This window comes from Muntiacus reevesi, chromosome 2, assembly GCF_963930625.1.
Source record: "Muntiacus reevesi chromosome 2, mMunRee1.1, whole genome shotgun sequence".
NCBI classification, from domain to species: domain Eukaryota; kingdom Metazoa; phylum Chordata; class Mammalia; order Artiodactyla; family Cervidae; genus Muntiacus; species Muntiacus reevesi.
The window spans coordinates 252,355,259-252,376,499 of record NC_089250.1 but is presented as its reverse complement, the minus strand read 5'-3'; the positions used below and the strand labels follow the sequence as shown (position 1 = coordinate 252,376,499).

General features: G+C 45.2%; 1 protein-coding gene across 1 annotated transcript in view; it reads right to left on the bottom strand.

The window, feature by feature from the left end:
- LOC136157473 (hydrocephalus-inducing protein homolog) overlaps nucleotides 1-21,241 on the bottom strand; it is a 177,825-nt gene that overhangs the window by 47,035 nt on the left and 109,549 nt on the right. The window contains exons 30-44 of the mRNA XM_065919347.1: nucleotides 20,169-20,331; nucleotides 18,192-18,260; nucleotides 17,634-18,107; nucleotides 15,672-15,893; nucleotides 13,374-13,594; nucleotides 12,961-13,143; nucleotides 12,005-12,124; nucleotides 9,175-9,334; nucleotides 8,898-9,070; nucleotides 8,070-8,268; nucleotides 6,463-6,562; nucleotides 4,911-5,010; nucleotides 3,131-3,299; nucleotides 2,390-2,628; nucleotides 1,147-1,264 (exon numbers count right to left, since the gene is read on the bottom strand). Of these exons, the coding sequence (XP_065775419.1) occupies nucleotides 1,147-1,264; nucleotides 2,390-2,628; nucleotides 3,131-3,299; nucleotides 4,911-5,010; nucleotides 6,463-6,562; nucleotides 8,070-8,268; nucleotides 8,898-9,070; nucleotides 9,175-9,334; nucleotides 12,005-12,124; nucleotides 12,961-13,143; nucleotides 13,374-13,594; nucleotides 15,672-15,893; nucleotides 17,634-18,107; nucleotides 18,192-18,260; nucleotides 20,169-20,331 (2,710 nt within the window). The remainder of the gene's footprint in view (nucleotides 1-1,146; nucleotides 1,265-2,389; nucleotides 2,629-3,130; nucleotides 3,300-4,910; nucleotides 5,011-6,462; nucleotides 6,563-8,069; nucleotides 8,269-8,897; nucleotides 9,071-9,174; nucleotides 9,335-12,004; nucleotides 12,125-12,960; nucleotides 13,144-13,373; nucleotides 13,595-15,671; nucleotides 15,894-17,633; nucleotides 18,108-18,191; nucleotides 18,261-20,168; nucleotides 20,332-21,241) is intronic.

Below are 21,241 nucleotides of genomic sequence, written 5' to 3'. Positions count from 1 at the left end.
TGAGGTGGTGGTGGGTAATGAATTTCTGGCTCTCTGCTGAGTGTTCTTGGATATCACTTTGACCTCATTACAGCCTGAATTAAGTAGGAAGTCTAGGTTCCCTGTGCGTCTTTTCTTGAAATATGTGGTGTAGGACCACAGGTTTCTCTGTCATGTTTGAATGTAACATTACAGCTCTTATTTGAACATTCCTGTCTTGCTAGACTACCCTTTTTCTGGTTCTTTGGCTAGTGAGAGCAGGCTTTTGGTCTGTGCTTATTGATGTTTCTGGATTGCTGGCTCCCTCAGTACCAAATCTGAGAAGTACGAAGTAAAAAGAAATCTCAGGGAACTCATCACTCTGATGTCTATTGGGTCCCAAGAACCTTAGCTGGTGTGAAGTTTTTTCTCTCTGTTCCTCAGTCTTCTATATTTGTTTTAAACATAACATTCATGGTTTTTAGTTGTACTTATTTGTAAGAATAGGGAACAATCATCTACTTCATATTACCAGAAGTAAAAGCCTTCAATCTTCTTTCATTTAAGCCAATCTGAATGGGCTTTAGTTTTGTATCAACAAATAATTCTTTTTTAATTTTATTTCTGGCTGTGCTGTATCTTCGTTGCTCTGTGTGAGCTTTCTCAAGTTGCAGTGAGCAGGGGCTACTCTTTGTTGCAGTGTGCGGCTTTCTCGTTGTAGTGGCTTCTCCTGTTGCAGAGTACAGGCTCTGGGTGCATGGGCTTTGGTAGTCGCAGCACACAAGCTCAGCAGTTGTGGCCCACAGGCCTAACTGCTCTGCGGCATGTGGAATCTTCCTGTGGAATCTTCGGACCCTTGTCCCCTGCATTGGCAGGGGGATTCTTATCCACTGTACCACCAGGGAAGTCCAACAAAAGATTCTTGATGAAAATACTTATGAAGAGCAGACACTAATTGTAAAGCAATGAGGAACCAATGAAGGTTTTAAAGCAAAAGAGGACATCCAAATTAAAAGTCACAATTCCTTATTTTAATATGAAAGTGATAGTTTCATTACAACTAATGTTCCTGCCATAGTAGGAATATTCAAAATTCAAATCCTGGTATCCTTGGGAATTATCTTTTGGGAGAACTAGTTTCCAGGAGGCCTTACAGGGTTTCTATTGAACAAAGAAAAGGGTGCTCACCTGGCTTGTGATGTTCACGTCTTTCTGAACAGAGTCAGAGAACTTGGTTGTTTTGGAAGGTCCAGTCTTGTAGAAGTTCTCACTTTCTCGGGATCTTGCATGTCTAACATGGGTGGCTCTGATTAAAGAAGTGGGAATACACCCTCAGGGTGGAGTAATCATGAAATACCACCTACCTGCTTGCTTGCAAGGTCCCTTCTTCTTGGAATGGAGGAAAGGGCCTTTCCTTGCCCAGAGGGCATCAGGGAGCATGGTCAACTTATTTATTAACAGCCAAACTCATTTAACAAGTATGAGAAAAGTATGCAGAAATTATACATATTAACTATGACTCATAAGGACATTAAAATTACTGCAAGTAAATAATAATTGTAAATGTTTGCCAAAAACGGAAGAGGAGTTAAATTTACTCATATTACTCTACCAAAACATGAAATGATTGCAAACAATGTAAAGCTGTGTGTCTGATTTAAAACAATTATTTAGAAAGTCAGTCTTAAATGACTATTAAGAAAGTCAGTTCATTAGAAAGCCAAGACAAAATACCTGGGAATTGGTAAAAATAGTCCCTAATTTGTAAAAAAAAAAACAAAACCCAAAAACCAAGAATATGACAATCAAATCAAAGCCAAAAGCACTCAAAAACATGAACTGTTTTGGTTAGTTGACTGACAAACACTTTGTGAAAATTACAGTCTTTGTTGGAACAATTATTAAATTAGTTATAGTGATTGAGTGTCTTCATGGGGACAAGGTAAAGACATTCCCAGGAAGGTAGAGGCCTCACCAGGTTTTCTCTAGTCCAAATTTCTAGGGTACTCTTTGCTACCCCTCATATCATGAAACATCATGCTTTCTTTTGATTTAGCTTGCTGTTATAATCATCCCTTGACTTCTACAGAATGACAGACAGGAGGTGACTTACTGGTAAGCAACGCAGCACACTAGGCGCATCGAGACAATAGACACAATCCCAAGCAGGAGACTTTACATTTATTCAATTAACATGCACTGCATGTTGGTCAGCAGTTGAAAAGCATGTGAAATTGGGAGTCAGAGATGTGGGTTCAGAACTGAGATTCACTGGTGATGTTTTTGATAATCTTGGATGAGCCATTTCTAAACCTTAGTAACCTCACCCATGAAGGGGGATTGGGTGGATAAAATATATGAAAGCTCATGGGAGAATAAAAAGCACCAATTAACCAGGGGATGTTTTGAGTTAAGTAAATACTTGTCTTACACTTTCTTCTGATGAAGGGGGCTCTCCCCTGTCGTTCTGTACAGAGCATATTTGAAGTCGATCACACCTAGATTTTCTATGGTGAAGAAGGCGCTTTTACGAGTGCCATAGATCAAAGCCCCGAAGTTGATGATGGAGGAGGGGCTGATGTTGTATTTGGAGAACACCGCAGTCACAGAAAACTTAATCGGGATGCTGGCAATCATTTCACCTCCTTCTGAGATATTAGGCTCAATAATCTAGACAGGGAAGACAGATTGGGAAGATGTCAGCTTAACAGTTGCCAGCATAATTTCTATGGCTGTCTACTCCATTCCTTATTTTCTTCATTGACACAAAGCCATATTCTTTATTATCTTTATATAATTGCATTGATAATACGAGTAAATGCTAACATGAGACTTACTGTGTACCAGCTATGGGTCAACATGCACCAACTCTGCCTCCCATTTTCACTTCCCCCTTTTCTTTTGCACTTGATGACTGAACTCAGCCTCCCTGTCTCTGGTCTGGTCTCTTCCAAAGACCAGGGGCCACATTTCTTCTCTGGAGCTTCAATTTCTGATACTCTAAACACCTCCCACCTGACCTATCTGTGCCTGCAGGTCCCCAAGCCCTGGTGAGCCCTGTCTGGTGGCCACCAGGTCCGCCCTCCCTTTCCCCCTCAGGGCATGGGTCAGACTACATAAGCTTCATTTTGGCACCTGCCACCATGGGAGTCATCCCTTCAAGCTCTCTTACCTGACAGCGCAGAACTGGCTGGTTCTCGATTTTCACTTCCTTCTTTGCATGGAAGATCACCTGGACATTTGTGGGCTTTTCTGTCATGGTCAGTGAGCCCTTCTTGGGTTGGACTGTGATCATGGAACTTATATTGGTTGCTGAAATTCCTATGGATTCCACAGAAAAGCTGAGTGACAAGAAGAAAAAGTCAGTTTAAGTCATTATCTAGGGAGCTCGAGACACCATAGATGAGACTCTAGACCGGTAGGTACCTGCCACGTCCCCAGCCCTGTTTCACCACTATGGCGAGCGGTGTTCACTGTGCTCTGTACTCTGTGACCACTCCTTAGCCAGGATCGACCAGGCCAGGCGCTGAGGCTTGAGGCAAAGATAGCCATCTCCAGCCCATGGTTAAGAGATGTCCTTGCAGGAGAGCTCTGTCTAACAGGAACATGTGATATTGGATAAGGACCAAATCAGTTCATTTCTCCCTCTCCCTGCCTCTCTGTCTCCCTCTCTCTCTCTCTCTCTCTGTCTCCCTTCTTGCTCTAAGACTGAATGCAGTAGACATAGAGGGAATAGTAATGCAGAAAATGGGGGATCTAAGGAAGGACTGAAAGGGCAGGGGCAGAAGTCATCCAACCAAGGTGTTCAGAAGCGCAACCCTGGCCCAATGCAAGTGAGATGAGAGGCCGCAGAGAAAAGCTTGGGGACTGGAGCTGGAGCAAGAAACCTCAGCTGAGGTGAGACGCGTGGAGTTGCCATAGGGACCCACAGGTCATCCCCATGCTCACTCCAGGAGATCTGGCCCTTCACTACAGCGTCCCTGCTGCCTGAGCTGCCTCACCTCCCTGCACATCCATCCTTTCAGTGAACCCTGACCACCTGCTCCAACTTGAGGGAGACTGTTCCATGCAACCTAAAAGAGCAGGGGTAATACCCAACATAATCTATAAAATAAAACTCACAACGTGCAATATGCCATTTATCGCTAATTCCACAGTGACTGTGGCTCTCTTCTAGGTTTGTTTAGCATTTATTTATATTAACTTATTTCATTTTCTAGTTCTAAGAAACAGCAGTATTGAGGTGGGACCTCTCTAGTTTCAGCATTCTTTGAACTGAAATGAAACACTCATGAATATACGGAGTTCCTATTAAGTCTGTGTGGTGGGGGAAGTCCCTTTATCAACTTCAAATTCTTCTGGGAGAAGGACGACCTTCCATAACATCGACCAGCTGTGGGTGCTGGCGCTGCCTGAGGACCTCCTCCCTCCCTGCCCCAGAGCCACTTCTTCCTCCTTGAGGAGCCTTCTTTACTTAGGGTTTTATTTTTAATCTAAAGATGAGCACAAGCTGGAGCTGTCTCCCACCAGGCTGTCATTTGGAATCTATAATATAATAGTTCTTAACATTAAGAAAGAAAAATGGACAATCCCTTCTTAACGTGAAAGCTTACGCAGACCATCAGCTTATGAAACAGAGAGGAGCTGGAAGGCAGGCAGGATGTCCTGAGGGCAGGGCCCCCATCTCCAGTCTCTCTCTCAATCCCTAAGACCTCCCCGCACCCCAGGATCTCCTCCTCCAAATTCCCTGCCAGGCTCTTCTCCACCCCCAGGCCCCTGTGGCTCAACCTGCAGAGCAGCTGGGATTCCATCATTTGAAGCTAAGAGAGGCTAACAGCTGAGATGGTTCTTAGAATTTCCTTGATGGACTTTTAATAAAAACTCTCTCAGGCAACACTCCTCTCACCATGAGAGGATGTGGACGACCACATGCTCGATAATTTTTAGGTTACCTGAACATGATCTCATATTTCCCACGGTTCTTCAGCTGCAGGGGCTGCTTCACCTCGTCCATGACCTTCACAATCCCCAGATCAAGGCCTCCTTCAGCTCCTGAAAAAGGCAGAGGCCAGGGTGGGAAGGGGTGAGTGAGCATGGGAGTGAGAAGCAAGGGAACTTCCTATTGACGTTCACATGGAAAATCCATGGTAACAATTTCAGAGAATCTGTTTTTTAAAAGCACTGTGGCTAGAAAAACTTGGAATTGAGTCTTAGCAAACAAACAACAGACACTTCTCCTGTACTCAGTTCAACCAGGCGGCTCCCTTTAGCTTCCACCTTAGGACTGTTCTTCCTTTCATATCTCTCATTAGCTAAAACTCCCAGTGTCTAAAAAAATTTTTTTGAATCATGTGTATAATGTACAGAGTTGGGACATAATGCATAAATTCATATTATATTTTGTATAACATCATAATCATTTCCCCATGTAACTAAAATCTCCCCATGTTGTATTTATGGCTGCACAATATACTATGATACGGCTATTTCATAATTTACAATATTATTCCTACAATAATAACATTCTATTACAGATAGACGCTTAGGGTACTCCTAATCTTCCATTATTATAAATAATGCTGCAATAAATAATGCTGTGCGTAAGACCAATGACATCAAGGCAAACATGTAGCTCTAACATTCTATGAGTCATGCTGAGTAGCAGACCTATCAGAGAAAGGAGGGCCCTAACCTCCTGGGTGTTGGGGCAGTGTGGTAGGCAGAATAAGGCCTGGCACCTCCCCCATCAAAGATGCCCATGTCCTAAAACCCAGAACCTGTAAATATGCCAATTTACGTGGCAAAGGGGGATTAAGGTATTAGATGGAATCAAGATTGGCAATCATCTGTCTTTAAAATAAGGGAGAATTTCCTTGTGTCTCTGGGGGGACCCCAAGTAATCACAATAGTTCATAAATGCAGAAGAGAGAGATGGAAGTGGTAGAACCAGAGAGATGGCAGTGTGAGAAGGACTGGACCCAACATTGCTGGCTTTGAAGAGGGAGAAAGCGGATCATGAGCTGAGGGATGTGTGTGGCTCCCAGAAGATGGAAAAAGCAAGGAAATGGGTTCTCCTCCAAAGGCTCCAGAAGGGACAGTAGCCCCACAACACTCTGGTTTTAGTCGAGGGAGAGCCATTTTGGACTGCTGACCTATAGAACTATAAGATAATAGATCTGTATTGTTTTAAACCACAAAGTTCATGGTAATTTGTTAGGGTGGTGACAGAAAAGCAACACAAGCAGGCAGATAAGAACTCACTCTCAGATGACTGCTCAGAAAAGAACTCTTCGAATTTAAAATTTTGACCACCCCATTATTGTCTCCAGTTGGAGAGATTAAAATTTGTACTAACACTGCTAACATCACTTGAGTTTGCCTGCTCACCATTTACTTCAATTCCACCTTTCTCTCCAATAATCACTGGTCTTTCTCTACACAGGAAACACACTACCCTAAAAGATGTGACCTCTAAACACCCTTTCTTTGGAGGAGTCAACAGACCTTTGGGGAAGGTGATGTCTAAGGCAACGTCATAGGACTCGGCAAAGATCAGGATGTTTTCAATCTGAACGACACCAATGAGGTTGTCTGCGTCTAAAACCTGTCAGGGTGAGAGACATTCTTTAGTGAGGGCAAGACCTGCAGGGTTCTTGGGAGTCGGAAACTAAAGAACCTGTAGGAGGGGATCATGTAGAAGGGAATGTGGTAAGAAACATTTTTGCAATGTATTTAGTTTTTGTTTACTGAGCATTTGTGTAGGCTGAGTGTTCTTTGTAATATCCTTTGGGGGAGGGCTGGTGTAGGCAATCAATAAAAGGATGAGGAAGAGGGACTATATTTTCCATCTTGTCTACTCACTGGGTTTCAATAATCTGTATCACTGGCACTACCTTCCTGAAGTTTGGATTCTGAGTACACACAGTAGGAAAGCCTTCTTTGAACTTTTAAGTCAAATAAACCTGAAGAGCATTTTTCTGACAGTTGAAATGAAAATCTTTTATAGTCTAAACTGCTTTAACTCATTTTATAAATCTGAACTGCTTTGTTCTTTATTTCTGATTCAACCCATGATAAAAGTGCCAGGTTTTCCATATAAAACGAATGCTTAATGTCTCTCTTTTGGAAATTTCAGATTTAAAACAATGAATGCCACTACTATTAAAGCTGGAAAAGTTAAAAAAATAAATAAAAGCAAGACTCCTAGCCTCCAGCTGATTTCTGTCCCCTCTATTGTCCCTGATGGCGGTACCTCTCCTGATTGCTGTCCCCTCTGTGGTCATCTCTGATGGTGGTTCCTCCCTCACTGTCCTGAGGGATATCTGAACTGGTGTCAGTCTTTAGCTGGATCTGATTGTTGACTCTTGAGACTGATGATGGGGCAGTAAAGGGTCTGTGTTTCAAGGGGAAGAGCCACTGGGCAGTGGGTGTGGCTCTCTGTATCTGCCTGGAGACCACCTGCCTCTCTGCTGAAGCCCCAAGCTGGAAAGCTAAGTGGCCAGCTCCCCACAGCTGGTGCCTTATTAAGGCGCCAGGGAGGAAATCTGTAGCTGTCACCAAACTCAAATTTTAATTCAGAGTTTCCATCTTTCCTTTCATCAAGCATTCTGCCAATGTTTCACAGAACAAATTGGATTGCTTGATTTTACCTTCTCTCTTGTGATGCTCAGCCTCTGACAGAGATGACAAGAAGGGCTGGCAGCAGGAGGGGATGGTAAGACAAAGAACTTGGGTTGTCAGATCCAGAATTTATATAGTTCTTCTCTATTGATAGAGACCAAGTACCCAGAGCATCCTATTTCCTTTGCTACTCTACTGGATGGCAGGGGAAGTGGGGGGGGGAAAATAAGGACAACTTTATTTGATAAAGTTCACCAGAGTGCTTTTCAGAGTGACCAAAAAGCAAGGCATTTCCTCGTGTGGATGTTGAAGGAGTATAACCTGGGAAGAGGAAGCAGAGCAGGACGTTGTGGGTTGTCAAACATAGATTAGATGGGAGCATGTAACGTGGAGAATTGCCTTGGCATGTCTGTGAGTTGGTAGTGTGGGTGTCAGCAAACCCAGTGTGTACACATCTTGGTGACCGGGTCTGAAGACACAGGAAGCCTCACCTCCAGCCGGATTGCCTTCTTGACGTTGACAGGTTTGGAGGGCAGGAAGTGCACCTGGAGGCTGTACTCGGACCTGGGGGCTATGGTCCCCTGCATGGCGGACACGCTGAAGTCTTCGCCCAGGTGCTCCAGGCTGGTGATCCTCCAGGCCAGGGGCAGGAGTGTGAGGTTGCGGAGAACAACTGCCTTGGAGTCTTTTCTGCAGAGACCAAAGGAAATTCTGTCCGTTTCAAACAATTTTGATTTATTACAGCAAGTCAGAAAAAACACTTTTGGTTATTTCAATTCATACCAGTTTATTACTATTTATTGCAGGGAACAGGGCCTATCTGTGATGATCAGGAAATGTAGGATACATGAATCAATATACTTCCCCAGCTGCCTCAGAAATAAACATTCTCTATTTAGAATAATACAATTTCCATGAATGATTGTGTAAGTTCTAGGTCTGGTCTAGTGTTTTCTGCTTGTCCTCTAAATTTCTAGAGCCAAGATTCTTAACCTTTTAGGGTAATGGACTGAAAATCTGAAAAAAGCTAGCCCTTCTGAAAAAAAAAAAACACAAACATGCACACACTTTGGCAGTTGATCTTAGAGAAGTCCTTAAACAGCCTGCAGTCCATTCACTGAACCCAAGCTGACAACCTGTGAACTCAGAGGGTTACCACCCATCCCGATTTGCACAGGACCAGAAGTTTCCCAGGACAGAGGACTTTCAACACTAAAACCAGGCAGGTCCCAAGCAGATCAGAATGAGTTGATCACTTCAGAACTAAATGTTCTTTAAATTTCATTCATCCCAGTCCTGGACTCATCTAGAACTCTGACCTGTGCAGCAAGAGCCGGTCAAAATGCAATTGCCTGGGATCCAACTCCAGTTCTGGGCGGACACCCTGGCAGCTTAACTTGAATACAGCTGGCTCGGGGTTCTCCTTGATGCAGCAGACAATGCTGTCTTCAAAGACACCGACTGCAGTAGGGTAGGCCCATACATTCAGCAGCTAATGGGAGAGTCAAAACAAAGAACATTTATATCCAGGATGCCAAGGCCTCAAAATTCAAAGGAAAGCCTTGCCCTGGTAAACTTGTTTCCACGTGACTGTACCTGCTTCTCATTGGGTTTCAGAATCATGTTGATGGGCTCCAGGAAGTAGGTGTTTGCTTTGATGTCATTCTGAAAACAGAAGAACGCCTCCACGACCATTGGGGAGCTGTTCAGGATTGTCAGTGTCTCCATGTTGCCTGGGAACAAAGAGGACTTGTACCTGGAAGTGAACAAAAATTCAGGATGTGGATGTGAGGACTGACTGAGAATTCAGGTGGAAAAGCAGACTGTGAGGTGCAAGGCAATTTCAAAGGATAAAGTGGCTACACAGAGGCAGTGGCATGAAGGCTACGAACACAAACCTCATGGTGAAGACTTGCAGCTGTGACCTGACTACTCCCCCACAAACCCACCCCAAACCTTGGTCTCATCTTTTTAAGATGGGATGATAAAAACTCTTAGGATTTCAAGTATCAAATGAAATATCAAAAGTACATTGATATCAAGAGTATAAAATGAAATAGAGCACCTAATGCTCTGAGGACAGCTGCAGATAACAAATGCCCAATAAAGGGCAGTTGTTACTACGGCAAAGATTTCTAACTAAGAAATCTGTAGCTCTATCCTTCCCAGTGCTTATGCTTCCAAGAGAGATGATCGCTTGAGTAACCTGTTATTTCATATCTTAGAGAAGACCTCATTTACCACCTTCTCCTACACTCGCACAGGATGCTACTGTTTCGACATAGATGCATTTGACACTACTCACTGCTCAGGGCTGTTTCTGTTCCCTAGTACTTTAGGGAGAGACCCACTGAGTGGAGCACTGTAAGCACCGGAAACTGCCCAGTTAACGGCACCAAGCAGAAAAGCAGCCAGAGAAGGCACAGGGAACATCAACAGACACACACATGGCTGGAGGTTACAGCACAGGTCAGGAAAGCATGGCACCACTGTGCCCACAGGCAGTCTGAAGAGCTCTCTGGACAGTCTACAATGGAGGAAGGAAGGAGAAGGCGTGGCAGAGATTAAATCCGAGAGACAGAGCTTTCTCTGTGTAACTGCCGGAGAGGTGGTGGCCTTCACATCTCACTGTTAATTATCACCACCAAGCACTTTGCTAAAAGTTACATGTGTACTTTCTAGTTTGGTCTTTCCAAAACTGTGCAGTAGGTGCTATTCTTTTCCCGTTCTGCCGATGAGGACGTTGAGGCTCAGCAAGACTTAAAAGATAAATGATACTCGTTTAGGGACCACTGTAATTGCCCTCTTGAACCATTGCTGTCTGGCCTAATACCCTGGTTAATTCCAGTGCTGTTCTGAACACAGGCCTCTCTGAACAGGCCATCATTTCCCTGAATCCCACCTCTGGCTGCTGATGGATCTACATCACATCCATCAACCTTACTCCCACCCCTTCTCTTGTCTAAGCCTTTCTACTGGGTCTTAAGGATCCTCTCTATCAACAGTCAACTCTCTTCAACTTCATTTTCTAGTCCAATATCTTAGAAAATAAGCAAGAGGTTATGAAGGGAACAGAGAACTAACTTGGCTCATTAGTTTCACCAAGTAAGCATAGCTTCCTGCCTATATAATAAGCAACTTATATATAACTAGAAACAAAAAAACTTGTATCACTAAATATTAATGACCATTGACCTTAGCTGGGCCCCCAATTCTGCCAGATAATCTTAATCTATTTCTCTAATATTCACCCTCTCTTACTTTGCACAAAACCTGTTTCATACCTTCTCCATTTTCCCAACATTTTAAACTTCCTTCAACTTGCCTCACTGTTAGGGATGACCTCACATCATTCACTACGGAGAAAATAGTTGCATGGGAACCTCACCATTCCAGTCAAATCTGTGACCCTACCTGCACCTGAAGCCATCTCACCTTCCTCCGATGTGATGATGGTCCTTCGTCCTGACAAAGCCAGCATCTCCACCTCTTGTGTTGTTCCAGGGAGCTGCACCACTCACTGCCCTGACTTTCTCTGGAAACTCTAGCTTCTTCCTCCCTACTTCCCCCCTTGACATCTAAACATCGTAAGAACAACAGTGAACAAACAGCCTTCCCCGCACTCCAGGTCTCTCTCCTGTCCTCAGCGGCCTCCATCTCCCTTTACAGTCGAGCTTCTCCAAAGAACCAGCTCCACACTCTGTCTCTACTCTCTCACCTCCCACTCACTCCTCAACTCACTTTACTTGCATTTCATCCTCAGAAATCCCCTGAGAGGGTCCTATGACTTCCGTGTTGTTAAGCCCCATGGACGTTGATGTCATCACCTTTCCATCCTCCCTGCCACAATCAACATGGATGGCCAGGCCCTCTTCTCACGGCTCCAGGACACCATGCGCTACCGGTTTCCACCAGTAACCCCTGCCCTCTTATCTCTTGTGAGCGGTGGAATTCTTTAGGGCTTCATCCACAGTCCTTCTCGCCTTACTGTGTATTCTCATTTAGGTGATCTCATCAGACTCATGGCATTTTTTTGGTCTTGAAACAGATTTTCCTCTGAAAACCATTTTCCTATATGGTTTCCAAAACCATATAGACTATGCCCTGCTTTCTGTGGCTTCTAGCTGTATCTTGTGAGCATCTCAAACTGAACACATCCCCAAGTAAACTCTACATCCTACCCTCCCCCTACCCAAACTAGGTCTTCCTCCAGGCCACCCCATCCAGGAAAACAGCATCCTCAGTCACTTGAGAGCTTAGCAGAAACTTGGGGTGCAAGAACCCACTTCTGACCTGTGATGCAGGGATACCTGAAGCAACGTCAGTAAGAGCTGGGTCTACTATTAATACATAGGAACCCCAGCTCGTACTCTTCATGGGTCCAACCCAGGGGTCTGAATCTGCTTTGAAATAGTGGAACACTTACTTATCTCTTGATTTCCCACAAAGCAGTGGTCCGAAGTGAAACCTCTCCAAGCTCACAATATACTTCTTAAAGATGACCTCATTTGCCTTCATGTCCATCTTCTGCTGAGGGAATACCACCCTGAACACAGAGGAGGAAGAGGAGAGGAGGAGTGTCTGAATGCCTCCACATGATGTATACATGAACCCAACATTCCCTGTTCAGCAAAGGGTCCAGGAGTCTGGAGACAGAACAACTCTTAATTTGAGGACGTTTCTGGAACGACTCTTAATTTGAGGACATTTATGGAACCAACCCTGAGGGAAGACAGTAGAGTTTGATCCTGAGAAAAAAATATTCCCAGTAGTATCTTTCCAATGGGGCTGATGATGAAACTGAGCTGGACTTCCTGTTCTAGTGTGCCTAGCTAGAAAAAGCCCTGAGAAATCCTAAGGAAGCCTAGTTCTGGTGGATCTTAACCAGCTTATGAGCTCCCTGTCTGATGTGGCCCCTTGGTGAGAATTGCAAAAAAACTCTTCCTGGTGTACAAGCTATAACGAGTCCCCTGGCTTACTCAAGCCAGGGGCCTTTATGTGGTGCATAAGGGGCTCAGTGTTTGGTACTCAGGAAAAAAATCTGCCTGTGGAGATATATACATATACTGAGGTTACAGGATAAAAGTCATACAGCAAATATAAAATATGTTTACATTTGCTTAATAGTTAAATAAACAAACTAACTTGCCACAGGAAGACATTCCCTTGCCCTTCACATCTGCCAGTATACTACTTCAGCTACATGGTACCGTGTCATTTCTGTGACTCAATCAATGTCCATGGCTCTGGAGCCCAGTACAAGAGGGCCTGGGAGGCTGCCCCGGTTCCACATTTCTATTAAGACACACCTCATTCAAAGTCCCATGGGGGAAAACAAAAATGTATCTGCCAATCTTTTCTTTAAGGACAAAATACACTTACTTTGGGTCCTGGCAAATGTATGGGTAAGTGCAGACACCTCGGCAGTAAAGCTGGTACTGGCGGTGAGTTCCAAGGATCTCAAAGTTAAATGTTTGGTCAAAGATCCCAAGATCGTTCGAAGAGAAGTGCACGCGCAATGTCACCTCACCGTTGGCAGGCACAATCCACCGGAAATGATTCAGCCTGAAAACGACCACACAGGCTTTTACTGTGAGGATGCTTCCTCTGGGCCAAGAGAAGACAGGACTGTTGCCTGGGAGAAGTCTGATCCTGCTGCGGTTAGGCATGGCGGTCCTTGACCGCCACAGAGGTCCTTAACAGTCAGGACAACCCCGTTCCCATCTGAGGCTGTGACAGCCACACCCTCATTTGGAGCTTCGGCCTTCCCCTCCCTAGCTGGCTCCAAGGCCCACCTGGTGAATTTCTCCTGGGAATGCTGCCCAGATAAGTTGTTTTGCTCTATGTCCGATAGCGGAGCAATAGTTCCGGAAGTTCCTGCAGAAAGGCCCTTCCTGTTGAAGGCCATTCGACGTTTCTCCTTCTGAGTCTCACGCAGCTGATCTGTTTTTTCTTTCTCTTTTTCTTTCGTTTTCTGTTTGCTCCCTTTAGATGAGGTGGTTTGCTCCTCCTGGGTCTTAAATTGAAAATGAGTACAGGGTCTTAAACAATCATCCTACGATCACAGAAGCAGGAGACAGGAATGCCCATGACATTGCCTGTGGTTTGGGGTGACCTCGCCGCCTGCAGTCTGGGGTGACCTCACCAGGTTCAAGATGCTGGCAACTGCTGAGAGTGGCAGGGCCCAGACTATGACACTACTGTAGGAGAGAAGTGTGGAGAGGAGTCTAGGTCTTTCCCTGGCACCCCATTCCCTGAAAGGAGGCCAAAGCTCCAGAGAAAGCTTGAAGCTGGTCTGCAGTGTTTTCCTATAATGTATTTTGTTGTTGTGCTTCTTTAGTAATTTTTTAAATCTAGATTTCTAATTTCTTCCCAATCACACTGATTTTTTTCATAGACCAAATCTGTATCATGCCAGAATATTCCATAGTCTGTAAATCTTTTGACTGTTCTAAGAGTGTCACTTAAAACTTACTTATTTCCTGTATTTCATGTAAGCTGAAAAAAAGATTTAAAAACTCGATTAGATTTAGAGAGGATGCTGTGCACACCATACTTGGTCACAGTGGGAGACAAATGATGTCAGGTAGACTCACGATTATAGATGCAAAGGGTGTCTGTGTGGCTGCAGTGATGCTCACAGATCTTGGCCATGGCAAAGCGGACTTCCCTCTCTGCAGCCAGCCAGCCGCCCGTGGGACGATGCTCTGGCTCAGAGCAAGTGTCCTGTTCTCCAACAAACCAGCACTCTAGGAATCCCCTGGCACTCCTTAATCAAGTACGTCACTGGGGATATCAGAATGGTGCCTTTCTAATTCTACCTTTCTTTCTATAATTTCAGCTGTCATTCTCCTAGAAAGAAGAGCTTTCCTTCATGTACTGGAGATGAGCTTGAGTTCCTCCTAAAATTAAAGAAAGCTAAACTCTTTCCCCTTAAGGTTCAGTTTTCAGAAAAGAGGTTGGTATAAGTCACCTCTGATGGCGGCAATATTTTCTTTTTTACCTTTTTATTGGACTCTGCCCAAGTAAGGCCTGCCCACCAGTGCTGATATTTGATGCTGATTGTCTATTTACTTACCAAACTGAAGTTTGGGGCTCTCTGTTACCTAATTGAGGTGTAAGCAGGGCCTATAGATAACATTATTTGCTGCTGATTTTGTTTTCTGCTAACATGCATGGTTTATAGGAAGAAGACTAGGAGGCAATTCAAATTTTGGCCCCCATACTCCTCTTTGGCCACCCGATGTGAAGAACCAACTCATTGGAAAAGACCCGGATAATGGGAAAGATTGAAGGCGGGAAGAGAAGGGGACGACAGAGGATGAGATGGTCGGATGGCATCACCAATGCTATGGACATGAGTTTGAGTAGGCTCTGCAAGTTGGTGATGAACAGGGAAGCCTGGCATGCTGCAGTCCATGGGGTCACAAAGTGTTGGACACGACTGAGCGACTGAACTGAACTACTCCTCTGGTAATAAAAAGCCCCTCTGTAATTTTTAATATCCATGCATTCTTCATATTACTAGTCAAATCTATTTTCCTTTATTTATTCCATTAACTGTATATGTAAAAATGAATTTTCTACTTTTACATGATTTCATTTTGAACACTTATCCTTTTAATCTAGGTGGAATTACTTTTACTGCACTGTGTCAGGCAAGGAGATAAAAAGCAACTTTATCCAAAATATCCAATCTTCCCCATATAATTTCTTAATAGTCTTTTCTTTCTCCAATGGTGTGTGTTTCCTTGTGTCTGTTGATTCTTGTATTCTTCTGCACTGTGTGAATTACCTTAGCTTCATAATACATTTTGCTACCTTTTTAAAAGAGCTAGTTTCGCCTTTTTTTTTTTTTTTTTGCAAATGAGCTTTAGAGCAAATCAACAAGTGTCATTTTTAGTCTCTTCTTGGGGGCACAGGAAGAGTCAGACCAAGGGAAGGTGCAGCTTAGGAAGGCTTGGGTGGAATCCCAACTGAGTGGAGGCAAACACCCCAGTGAACTTGACATCAACCTCGGGCTCAATTTTTGGCCATGTGGAGGGCCCATGTGAAGTCTCGCCAAGGTCAGGAGGATAAGTTTCTTCCTTTACCTTTGAGGAGCCCGGAGTAGCTGAAAGCTCTGTTTCTGCTTCCACTTCTCTTTTCTCCTCCATCAGGGAGAGCTCTTCAGAGGGTGGAGTTACAAACACGAAATGCTTCAGGATTTCTGTCATGGTCAAAGGCTGTCGCTTCACAGGGTAGGAGATGATTGAGAACAAAGCAGGTGGTGGGATAGGTGGTCCAGAGGAACCCAGGCCCAAGATGTCTAGGATCTAAAGGAGAATATCAAGATTAATCTCTGGTGTAGAGGGCAGGCTACCCCTAACGGCCTCCCTGAAAGAGCACAGGATGGTGAGACCCTCCCTCCTTTCTCTCAACTTTCTCGGGAGACGCCCTGATATAGGCGTGTGTCAGGGATGGTGTGTAAAGGGCCTCTGACACAGCTCTGCAGGTCCTTCCAGACCCCACACCTCCAGACCCAGCTGGGGCTCTTGCTATGGGCTTCAGGCCCCCTCTCTTATCATAACCTTTGTCACTTTATTATGATTGCTTGATGGTCTCTCTCTGCAACTGGACTGCAAAGTTCATTAGGACTGGATCTAGGGTGATACAGCACATGGCCTAGCACACAGCTAGGACTCAAACCTCTGTTTAAAGAGACCATCTCTTAACATTCTGATGTCTATAGTATAGAGCTGTTTCATTTATTTTCAGATCCCCTGTTAATATCTCTTCTACCTTTAAGTGTTCTTTCTTTTCAAAGGTAAAAGAGAGTTAGTGCTAGAGCAGGTCACATACAGCAAAGAAAAAAAAAAAGCACATCAAGGTTCTGGGAATGGGGTGAAAGATGGGAATGAAGAGAGAAATTAAAAAAGAAACTTTAGAGGAATAAGTCAACTTATTCCTGCAGCATTTCCCATTCTACTCTGATATATAATAAATGTGAGCCATCCAGAGCAGATGGCTTGAAAATCTGGTAGCAATTTTCTCCTCAGCTTGTAAAACCCTCAGAAAAAGGATGCTGTCCCTTGATTAATTGTTGTCATCACAACCATGAGGCCACCTGAGTGGACCAAACAGGCTATTAGCTCAAGCAAGTAACTATCTTCATGCAATCCGGTGTTGCTAATTCTCTGGGTCAGAAAGTTGAAGACACTTCCTGACTAACATGTAGCTAGAAGTTAACTCCCAGGATTCAGAATATCTGTGAGAAAAGGGATGAATAACTTTAATCCCCTATTAAATTAATAGAGGCAGGAAGGTCTTTAAGCAAGTCTAACTCATGGTTCCTCTCAGGCTCTGCTCTCTACTTTTAAGGTTGCATCTAGTTTCTGATAAATACTAAACTAAACCAGTGGGTAGACTGCAACCCCCTGCTCAAATGTGGCTTGCTACCTGCTTTTGTAAATCAAGCTGTATCTGAACAGAGTCATGTCCAGTCATATCCATTGTTGGGGGTGGGGGTTTGGGACAGAGACTGTATGACCGATAGCCTCAAATATTTGTTTTTGGTGTTTCACCAAAAAAGTTTGCCCCGGGATGAAAGGTTATAACCTTTCATAACCATCCCCTCCAAATCACTGCCAAAGGGGTTTCTGAATATGATGCTTTTGTTTCTAGGTACAAGAAGCTGTCTGGTCGTATAATTTCTGTCATGGTGGGAAGCTTATGGGAAAGAAATTTTAGAATAGTTGAGCCATTTGCATCACCCCCAAAGTATACCTGCCTTGCCAACCCATAACACAGTATTGTTAATACTAAAATTAGTTTTATGAGTGGCTTTTTATAACGTTAGATGGAATAGTTTAGATCTGTGGAACTTCCTATGGATATTTCATCACATAGAAAAAGGTCCTTTTAGCCATTTTTGTTTTGTATACAAAGGGACATCAGAGATGAATGGAATTAAGGGGATCTGGATTTTGTGTTGAAAACACATTTATAAGGACTAGCTCTGTACGGCTACCTGGCTACCTGATTGGTACATCTCTGTCTTGGAGGAGAGTCTGTACCTGCTCCCCTTTAGGAAGCCTCTCATTTTCCAGGGCCTGCTTCCAGCTCGAGCCTTCGGAGTCAGGCGTCTGGATGCTTATGAACGGTACACCCAGATCCTTCTTCCCCTCGTGGTCTTCCTCCTCGCCCTCGCCCCCGTCGCTGCGCTCCTCCTGGGCGCGGAGCTTCTCCAGCCGCTCCCTCTCCGCCCTCTCCCGCTCCAGGCGCTCTTTCTCGGCTCGCTCCTTCTCCGCGCGCTCCCGCTCCCGGTCCTTGCGGCCTCGGCGTCCACCGGAGGGAACCTGGCGCTGGTCGGTGCCTTCCTCGTGGCTCATGTCCTCAGTGCCGATGTGATGCAGCAGAACTCCCTGCTTCCGGTCCCAGTACGTGAGGATGCTCTGGATGTCCTTCAGGGTCAGCTCGAAAGTCTTAAACTTCTGGGCCATGTTCTTGTCAGTGTCCTTCGGGAGGTCCCCCTCGCTGTCTTCTTGCTCCTGGACAAGAGGAAACCAAAGTGTGTTGATATCTGACAGGAGGTTCCTCTTCCTCTTATTTCATTCTTCCTTCTCCACAGCTACCTGCTCTCTGATGGACACTTTTCTTTCTACTGCGTCAATCTTCACCTCTAGTTTGGAAAAAGTAAGAATCTAGAAGGCAAAAAAACATAAAACATTCTTAAAACAGTTCTTTCAGGGAGAGCAAATCGCAAAAGAAGGAGAAAGAGGGCGTTTCTGCTTTGTAAGATGGCCTCATAGGATTCCAGCCCCTGATACACACACCAGGGCTGTGCCTATAGATTGTGTGGGGGCCTTTCTCAGAAGACTGGCTCTGTGGTCCTTCCTTGCCATAGAGCTGGCTGGGGCCGGGCATTACGCACAGCAGCTGTAATGCCACTCCTGGTTGAGAGCTGCTGCTCTGAAGGATCAACGGGAAAAGATGCTCAAGAAGAGCCTTTCCTCTGGAGAGGCCACTGAGTTTAGTGGTCCAAACCTGGTCTCACAATTGTTAGCTGTGTGACCATGGGTGAGCAGTCCACATCTCTGGCCCATCTGTAAGGTGTTGACAGTAATATTAATAACTACCCCAGGGGACCACTGAAGATTAAACGTGTGAGTACATGTAAAAAGCTTATAACAGTGTCTGTCACACAGTAAAAGGTCTCGTAGTGCCAAGTTATTAAAATTATTCAGATTATGTATACAGATTAATCAGTGCTGCTGGGGACAGACAGGGTTTCAGAATCTGACTACACTCTAGTCTCTTAAACAAACCTGTATTTTAGCTAATGAACCTTGCAGAGAGAAACCAACCTTAGTCTTTTTCTTACTGCTTTGTGGGTTCTGACTTTCTCCCCTCCTGAGGAAACCCTTTTAAACTTGCTTTGTGGGTTCTGATTTTCTCCCCTCCTGATGAAACCCTCCAGGCGGCTTCACAGGTTTGGGGGTCATTCTTTGAGGACAGACAGTCCAGTCCAGCCCAGTGACATTCTTCTCTTGCCTAAGCTCAGGTGTGGAGGCATGAGAGGCCCAGGCTGGTTATCCCGTCTCTGCACTGCATCAGCTCCCCCACTACATGTCCGTCTCTACAGCCTGGAGAGAGCTGACACAACAGTACTGACATCACAGTCTCCCGGAGTGGGCGGACAGCCTTATTTGTGTGGGGGAGGGGAGGGCTGGGTGCCTGCTCTATGTTCCCATCTACAGAGTTCTGCCTAGATATCCTGTTCCAAGTGGAAGTGGACTGAGTGTAGAAGCGCCTGCTGAAGGAAGCACTTGCACTTGGAAGGTTGCAGGAGCCTATTTCTTACCCTTGTTTTGGTGCCTAAGTTTTAAGTGCTCAGACCTGCTCCTGCCTGAGCTCTGCCTGATGGGGACTCCCAGGCTCTGCTCTTCCATCTGCCTCCTAGGACCAGTCTGCACCTCATCTGGGAGTCTGGCTTTAGTTTAATCCTCAGCACTCTCAGGGCTGGAGCGGCCACTGCGCACCCCAACTGGCCACACCCCTCAGCCACCAGTGCCACCCTGGACGTTGCTCTGGCCAGTCTGCACCAAGACTGGGTACCGTGTATCAGTGGGCAGAGACGTGACAGGCAGACTGACAATCACAAGGACAGCTTATGCTGGAGCATCTCCCTTGACTGCGGTCACGGATCAGCTCCTGGTTGAACACCCTGACTTGGTGGCTCACTGGAAACAGCTCTTTACCACCAGTCTATTTAACCCCATCCAGGGGGCTGCAGGAGACAGCAGGAGGAGCCAATCTGTGCACACACACAACTGTCATAGCTCATCCTGTTAAATTCTGGATGGGGTTCATGTCTCTGGACCTCTGAGGAAGGACAGGATGTAACAGGACAGGATTACGGGAAGCCACGGGACACACGGTCAGTGCTCAGAAAATGCTGATCCCTCTCCTCTTGCCTTTTGCTCCACCACAGAGTCTACACAGTCCTAGGTCAGCTTTCTGGAGGGGAAATATGCTGGGTTGATATGCTGGCTGTGGTGGTGGACCACTCTGCACCTGCCTGCCGCTGAGGGGTGAGGGAGGGTTGCTACCTGCCGACTTGGTATCTGAGTTTTCTTCGTGGACGGCTCCTCCTTTACGGGTCCCTGCTTTGGCTTCTTATTCTTCCGTTTTAGCTCATCTTCTTCCTTCTGTCGCTCAAGTTCCTGCTGTAGCTTCTTTTCCTGCATCTCCTTTGCCAGTCTCTCCAGCTCCCTTCATTAAGTCAGGCAGAGAAAACAAGAGTTCAGAGGGTCCTGCCTGAGCCCCTCCCCTGCTGAGATAACCTGGTGGGGGGAACATGGCGCAGAGCTTTCTTGAGCATAGAAACAAGGAAAGAACAAAAGAAAGCTGGATATTATAGGAAGGAAGGAAGATGGAAGGAAGAGAAGAAAAGAAGGAAAGAAAGGAGGAAAGGATGGCTCACATCTACCTTTGAATCGTCATTTAGTAAAACTGATAACTGAAGCTCAACTAAGAGGAATTCTCAACTGATCTTTAATTCTACTCCAGTTTCCTTTCACAGGAGAGTGAGGCAAGGGCTGTAAATAAGCTGGATGTTATCACCCTTAAAAAACAACTTTCAAAGATTGCTCTGATATCAGTACAGATGAGGCCCAGCTTTCTACACTCATGTCTGAGGTTTAGACAAGAAGAAATGATGTTTTTCACAGCAGTCCCCATTGTGGCCCATTTGGAGCCATGGTGCTAGAGCTGAAGGCCACGTTCCTCTCCTTCTCTCTCTTTCTTTCCTTTCCAGCTATGGATTCAGCCGTGTTTGCCCTGCTGCTAGTGGCAGAGAGGGCACCAAGCCTGGGCACCACGTATAAACAAAGCATGGAGGGGATGGCATTTCTGAAGATACGGAATCCATTTGTTTTCATCTCTGGGAATCCCTGGTTGTTCTGACTGCTGTGGCTCTCTGCTCACTGAAGTTGACTCATCTTTACTTCATCACTTTGTGTGTGTGTGCGTTACAAACAAGTCACTGTTGAGCTCTGAGAATCAGATTTGCATTTTCTAAGTCCACTGTGAGATGAATGCCTGAAAGTAAATGACCTGAATGAGAAAAAAAAAAGAAAGCGATTCTTTTGGAATCCTAAAGCTGGGATTCCTGAGGCCCAGG